General features: G+C 54.6%; 1 protein-coding gene across 1 annotated transcript; it reads left to right on the forward strand.

Moving 5' to 3' along the window:
* The first annotated feature begins 706 nt into the window (after positions 1-706).
* Positions 707-7172, forward strand: Jra (Jun-related antigen). The gene has a single exon (XM_011153285.2). It carries the CDS (start codon positions 1666-1668, stop codon positions 2497-2499), a length of 834 nt encoding a protein of 277 aa, XP_011151587.1. The 5' UTR covers positions 707-1665; the 3' UTR covers positions 2500-7172.
* Positions 7173-7735: the final 563 nt, after the last annotated feature.

Genomic DNA, 7735 nt, shown 5'->3' on the forward strand with positions numbered 1-7735 from the left:
TTAGGCAAAGGTGTCACTCGGTCAATGTCCGCGAAACTTTGAAAAATACGCGCTCGTGAGGTCTCACGCAGTTTGCAGATGCGGAGAAAAAAAACATCAGGAAAGGATCAAGAGACGCGACGTGCGTCGCAGCACAGACACGCGCGTGTCCCGTTAATTCGTTTATTGGCCGGCGCGTTGTGCGATAGGACGATTTTCGAAAAGCGTTTTCGACTCGCTCAGGCGCGCACGAAACGCGCACGGACCCGTTCGCCCGTGCGAAGGCGCGAGCGCGCGACGAAGGGAGATGCCGGCGGATCTGCATTCGCGTTGAAGCGAGATAACGAACGTAAGACCTCGTTCCCACCGGCGGCGAGCGGCTCCCTCGGCGAGCCTCGTGGAGGCGCGTGTTCGGCCGTGACGGCCATTTCACCGGTCTCGTCGGCAACGCGACTCGCTCGAGACCGACGCTCCACGTCGCCCGACGCTCGTGACAGCTCCCGTGCCAGGGCGACCCGGGTCGCTCTCTCGGTGGGATCGCCCCTTAACCCTCGGTACCGGCGCGGACGTCCGGCGGTGCGCGTGCGCCGACCATTTCCTAGTAGCGCGGATCGGCCGGCCAATGGCGGGCGGCCCGTTGCGCCACCGCCGGCCAATCAGCGGCGCGCTCCGTGACGACGTGGTTATTTTCGGACGACGTGAGTCACGGGATATAAGGCAGTACGTTTAGTTGGATATTCACAAGTTGTCGAGACACCCAACCGTGCGGTCGAACGCTCGCTCACGCAACGTCGCGGTGTTGTCCGCGTTCTCCGTGCACACCCTTGAGTGAGAGAGAGAGAGAGAGAGAGGACGGCACACGCGCACACCACACCGCGGTCCGTCACGTCGTCGTGAGTCATTGTTGTGTTGACAGTCGAAGCGGGCTGTGGTCCCCTCGTGCGAGAACGCGATACGCACTGTGCGCGCGCGCGCGGAGTCGCTCGCTTTTTTAACGCGGAGTATCGGTGAACGCCGCGTCGCGCAACGTGTCTCTCTTGCGCCTCGGCCGATCGCGGTCAACGGCGACGGAGCATTTACGCGTCGCTGTTCGCAAAGTGTTCTCGTCAGCTACTGTGGGTGCGAGGTGCACAACGTGCATCGCGGAACGACGTGTCAGTGAGAGAGAGAGAGACAGAGAGAGAGAGAGAGAGAGAGAGAGAGAAAGAAAGAGAGATAGACGGGCAGCGTGCGCGTGAAATAAGACAGTCATCGCAGTTGGATTTTTGCGCACAGTCGCTCGCTCGCGCGCGCGCGCGCGCATGGTTATGTAATCGCGCCGTGACGCGGAGCAAAGTGTGTTTGTACGCGACGTAGCAGATAGTCGGTTGGAGAGAGAGAGAGAGAGAGGAGAGAGAGAGAGAGAGAGAGAGAGAGAGAAACGGAAAAAGAGGAAAGACGCACGACTCGAGTCTTGCGCTTTGACTCGTTGGGGTCCTCGAGTGCGAGGAATCACAAGTCCGGCAAAAGCAGAACCTCGCCGAGCGGGGAAAAACCCGAGGAAGCCGCTCGTCGGCTCGACTCGCCGACGGCTAGCAGCATCTCAGTATCAGCATCGGCAGCGTAGCGCAGCAGCGGCAGCAGGAGCGAGACAAGCCATCTCCGTGGTATTCCATCGAGCGGCGGGTAACCAGTCCGGCGGCATCGATGGTTCGCAGCCTGGCGATGGAGCAGACGTTCTACGAGGACGCGAACGCCTACGGAGCGATGAATCGGGAGAACAACGTGGGCCAGCTGAAGCGTAACCTCACGCTCGACCTAAACGGCTGCCAGAGGCAGGGCCCGCAGGCGAAGAGGCCGCGGCTGGGCCCGTTGCCACCGACGCTCAACAGCGTCACGCCGATCCTCGCCTCGCCGGACCTCAATATGCTGAAGCTCGGCTCGCCCGAGCTGGAGAAGCTCATCATGGCGCAGCAAGACAACCTGGTCACTAGCCTGCCCACCCCGACCACGCAGATACTGTTCCCTAAGACCGTGACCGAGGCGCAGGAGCTGTACGCGCGTGGCTTCGTCGACGCGCTCAACGAGCTCCATCACTCTGACAGCTCGCAGGAGCCGGGCAGTATTCATGGCGCGACCTACACCACCCTGGAGCCACCCGGCAGCGTGCAGACCAGTACGGACTCGAGCACCATGAGCCAGGGCGGCCTGTTGCATGTGAAGGACGAGCCGCAAACGGTGCCGAGCGTGTCGAGCTCGCCGCCGATGTCGCCGATCGACATGGAGAACCAGGAGAAAATCAAGCTGGAGAGGAAGCGCCAGAGGAACCGCGTGGCCGCCTCCAAGTGCCGGCGGCGCAAGCTCGAGCGCATCTCCAGGCTCGAGGACAAGGTCAAGGTGCTGAAGGGCGAGAACCACGAGCTCTCAGCGGTCGTGGTCAGGCTTAAGGAGCACGTGTGCCGGCTGAAGGAACAGGTCATGGACCACGTGCACTCTGGCTGCGCGATCATGATCAACGAACACGGCAGCCAGCAGTTCTGAAGCTCTCTCACTCTCTTTCTCCCGGCCTTCGGGACGGCAGCGGCCGCTACGACTTGAGAGAGAGAGAAAAAGAGAGAGAAAGAGAGAGGCACACCCGGGGCTGCTCCGCGACTGGCTCTCTCCATCATGTCCTCGTCCTGCGTAGTCGAGGATTGATTCGCAAGGGAAGAAACAGCAACTTTTGCCATAAGCTGCCGCTCATACTGTGTGCTTTCAATTCCGCTTGGCGAATGTGGAAGACGAGGAAGTCCTTCCTTGGAGCGGATCCTTCCTACCTGCGACTAAGAAGGACTCGACAGTTCCGAAAGAAGTTCGTCTTCGCCCGTTGGTGTCGTCGTTGGAATCACTCCTGTGACGTCTCGGTGTCCTGCATCCTCGGAGGAAGAGGAAGCTTTCACTAGGACGAGAGGAAGAGAGGGAGGGAAGGAGTCGACTCGCAGTTTTTTCTGTAAGTTCTTTTGTGACGCGACCAGGAGGAGACGACGACGACGACGGTAGGAGCAGCAGCGAACAGGCGGAGCAGGAGGTGGAGTACGACGACGAGGAGGAGGTGATGATGGTCGAGGTGGAGGAGGAGAGGAAGGAGTGCCTTCGTGTAACGTGCTAAAGGATGCGACGGGCGTGCACGCATGTGAGGAACTGTACGCGCACCGTCGCGATGGGCGAATGTGCATGTGTGTATGTGTGTGCGTGTGCGTGTGAGAAAGAGAATATGCGTGTGTGCGAGAGAGAGAGAAAGAGAGATAGATAGAGCGAGCGAGCGCGAGAGGGGAGAGCAGCGCGGCGGCCATTTTGGAGAACGCCAGAGTGTCGGCGGGAGATTCGAATCTACGGAGGCTGGAGCTCTCTTCAGGCTCTTCTTCCGATTGTCGTCGAGCGACTCGTAGTCTCGTTTTCACGACACGCCTCGCACGACTTGTTCGTTTTGTACCTTGGACCTTTGCTCGGGCGACGTCCATCGCCCGGTTGTTTTGTAAATTGTCGGCATCGGCCATTTGTAAGCCATCGAGCTTTTTTCCCACGGCGACGCGCGCCGCTACGGCTTTTCTTGTCTCGCTGAAGGAGCAGGACAAATGCCGCCCCACGCTTGGGCGTATTTCGGTTTTCTTTCGGCGGCGCCGAACGCACCCTGACGCCACGAGACGTTCACTTTGCGTGCGACCTAACTGCAACTTTGGTAAAACAGAAGAAACGCTTCGTTAACACAGCTAACCGTACCTTTACAGCTACTCCTCCTCTCACGAGGTGTTTCTCGGATTTCGCGGTGACTAAATTTTGCGCAAGGCCCATGCGACACCGACCGGGGTCTCACCGCCGGATCCGTTTCACGCTGGAGGAGAAGGGGGGGACGGAGGAGTGGCTGTACTTGGGTTCTTATCGTATGCGCGATCTGTAAAAGTGAATATCTTGTACAACGTTGCGACGCGCCGTGCAGGTGGATCAGTCTGAAGGGAAGTGACTCGATCCTTGCAGAGTCCGGTACCGACCGTTAATCGCAATTCAATGTTGATTATTTGCCTCGTGCAATCGCAGCGACTGGTATTATTGTTTGGCACCAACGCCGCAGAAGTTGCAGGGTTGGCGCTGTTGAATCTTGACGCGACAACAGTTGCCATATAATGTCACGGTTGTCAAAATATGTTGATAGCATTACTTCCGAAGCGTGATGAATTCTCGCTTCACGCGGACTCCTTCTGCAAGGATCAACCGCGTGGATATCGAAGTTTTCTATATTTTTACAGAGGTTGACTTTTCAATGCGGATCAGACGTGAACGCTCTCGAATCTTTCTCGAGCAGTTGTAAATAACGCGATGTGAATTTGTGGCCATATTTATTCTGGAAACTTCCGACGAAGGAATCGCGTCGGCTCAAGCGCAAAATGTTGCTCAGGGTTGTGCTTCCCTTCAGATCACTCGTCCGTCGCACTGTGCGCATTGTCGTTTTTACAATGTATCGACCACGGCGATCACGTTTGTTATCGCTCTTCTTTCGAGATTAGCTCGGCCCGGACGGGGATACGACGTGCGTTTTATATGGAACAATCCAGGGGGGAGAAGGGGCAGAGTACACCGAGGCGCGATTTACGTCGGCGGGAACCGCGCGCGCGCGCACGCGCACTACTTGTGATAAGCGCAATCAAACCAGGAGAGATCACGTTTTGCCTTGCATCGTCGCGCCGCATTTTTCGCGAGCGTCGAAAGACTCGGGTCCATTCCGCTAGCTTGGTGCTCGCACGAATAAAATCGACGAATCCTCGACACGATCCTGAGCAGGAGTATGCGCGGTGCTGCATACTATAGTTTTGCAAAAGAAAAAAGGACAGAAACAAAAGAGAAACGTCAGCATCAGGGCGGTTCGTTATAGTGACGCGTGTTCTGCGAGATGTTCGACTCGTCCGACAAGGAAGAAGGAAGAAGCAGCGCGAGAAAAAGCGATCGCGCCAGTTTCACAGAGCGCGTGTTTCTTTTTCTTTTATTTTTCCTTTTTTCATTTTTCTCACAAACGAAGCCGCCACGAAGACGGGACTTGCGAAGAGAAGTTTACTGTGATAAAACCGTTTCGTCGCTAGTACGAAATGCGCGAGAAGCCGAGGGGGAGGTGATGAGAGAAAGGGGGGGGAGAGAGGGAAGATGAATGACAAAGAGCGAAGAGAGATTAATATATATTAAAATATTCAATTATTATATATATATATATAGTGTATAAAATAAATGTATTTTAAACCCAGAGATGGGTAGAAGGAAACAATCACTGAGATTTATAGAGAGACAAAATTGCATAATATAATCGCGCGCAACGGAGATCGTTTCTGCGAACCGATTGATCGACGGGACAACCGCGGAGTGAGAGAGAGAGAGAGAGAGAGAGAGAGAGAGAGAGAAAAGGGGAGAGAAGGGAGATGTCTGTATGTCGGGTCTATTTTGGAAGAGGTATAAAGCGGAAGACGCGCGTTCACTATACGTCTCGCCCATGCAGCCGACCTAACTAACTCGTCTCGTCCGTTTCTTCGATTTTTCATCCGACGTGTCTCTTCGCCGTCCCGCCAACGACCCCCCGTCGGGCCGATCGAAGTGGCAGCCTCGTTTTGAAAGTCCGCTTTTGAAAAGGAAGAAGAAGGCAGAAAGTAGCGCTATTAAAGCTGTACACACTCACATACACACAAGTAGAGTAGAGGATCTCCGGGAGGGAAAAAGAGAGCGAGAGAGAGAGAGAGAGAGAGAGAGAGGGCGGCTCTCGTTGAACTTGTCATCGGAGGATCGCACGCGCGATAAGAAACACGGCGCGTGTCGCGCGATCGGCGCGATTACGCGTGATTATCGAGGCACATGGAGCATTCTGGTTTCGTGATAATGGCGCATAATTACGGCCGATCGGTCGCGTCGTGCGTGCGGCAGCCTTGTGAAATATCCGAACGACTAATCGCGATTGCCTCGGCTCGCGAAATATCCGACTAATCGGCCGGCCGGCCGGCCGGCAGTGCTTCGAAAGCGCGGCCGTTTCGATGATAATTTCGCGGTCGCGGTCGCGATTCGACGATGGACTACGCGAAGTGTGTCGCGATAATTTCAGGCGACGGCGCGAAGGCCGAGTCGACCGCCGCTGCCGTCGTCGCCGTCGCCAGCGTCTCTTATCCGTGACGATAAAAAGGCGAGAGAGAGAGAGAGAGAGAGAGAGAGAGAGGACAAAAGGAATTCGCCGGTTGCGGCACGCACGGACTCTCCGGGATGCCCCGAAGCTCTTTCCCTGTAGCTCCTAAGCCGAGGACGATCGCCGCCGTCGGTCGTGTTCTCCTTGTTCGTTGCTCGCCTGTTCGTTCGGTTGTGTGGTCCCTCCGCGCGACCGAGTTCGCCACGACGCAGCGTGAAGACTCCGTTTCGTCATATGTGCATCTAGTCTTGTCCGGTATGCCGAGCTGCGACTCGCGCGAAACCGCACACGTATACACGCGCACATACACGCGCACACACACACAAAACACACAGCACACGAGTGCGTTTCTCTCATCCAAATCAGACGAGAGCGTCTTTTCTTTTTTTTCTCTTTTTTACGGAAAAAATCTTTTTCAAAATTTGAAAGCCCTCAAATTTGAGAACTCCCCCCTCCCCCTCCCTACACCCATTCCACGATTTTTCTGTGAGGAAGCTCTCGGGCCGAACGTGCAGAGTTATTTCTGCACGGTCAGCCGCCGAGAGGACGCCCTTCATCCCCCTGCTCGGTCCGATTGTCGTCGTAGCTTTGTACTTTGTAAGATACACGTATGATAAATTTTAGTGCAAGGAGTCTCTCCCCGTCTCAGGCCTCTTGGAATCCGAGAGAGCGGAGTCTCGGTGCGCGCAGGTTGACAAGCGTTATCGCGATAACGGCAATAAATCCGCTCGCCGCGCCTTTCCGCGACGCCAGGTAACCAGAGTCCGATCCTTCGGCTCGATTTTCTGCGAGGTCTATACGAAAATCTACACGAGACCTTCGCCGAGCTTTCTGCCTCTTGCCGACGATACCGAGTGTTGTCCCCCCGGCTCTTTTTCCCCTAGGACAATAACTCGTCCTTTTTCCCTTTTGTGCAATGCGTATCTTTTGGGACGCTTTAGGCCAGAAATCACATCGATAGGGAATCGAGCGGAAGGATCAAAGCCGCGGCGCGGCTCGTGAGAGAAAGAAGAGCGTGCAATAGCAGCAAACATAAAGCAATTTTACCTCCGCTCGCGTTTTGTACTGCAAGCGACGTGGATGAAGCGGATCGCCGCGCGCGCGCGAACTCACGGACGAAAGTATCTCACGGGCTGAACGGAGAAAAATCGCGCGACTACGCGCTGTTTGCGAGCATCGGCGGGAGAGAGACGGGCGATGTGTAAAATTAGATGCCGTGCCGAACATCAATAAAAATACGTAACCGTCGACTTATCGGGGAGAAACCGAAAAATGTTTCAAAAACAGTTGAAAATTACATGTGCAAAACTTTGAAAAATTATTTTAAAGACGTTTTAAAAACTTTTATATGAAAAACAAATATTTCTTTTATAAAAACTATTCTTTTATATGTGTATAAAATGTTATATATATATATATATAAATATATACATATATTTATATATTTTATAATTTTGATCGTAAAGTTTTCTGAAACGTGTCGCATTGTGGCACTTTTCTCAGCACTTTATGAGAATTATTTCCGTTAGTCGTTGAGACTCCTCCTTTCAACCACCGCTTTCTCATCGATCGGAGACAAAACTCGCA

This window comes from Harpegnathos saltator, unplaced genomic scaffold (genome assembly GCF_003227715.2).
Source record: "Harpegnathos saltator strain DR-91 unplaced genomic scaffold, Hsal_v8.6 scaffold93, whole genome shotgun sequence".
In the NCBI taxonomy this organism is placed as follows: Eukaryota; Metazoa; Arthropoda; class Insecta; order Hymenoptera; family Formicidae; genus Harpegnathos; species Harpegnathos saltator.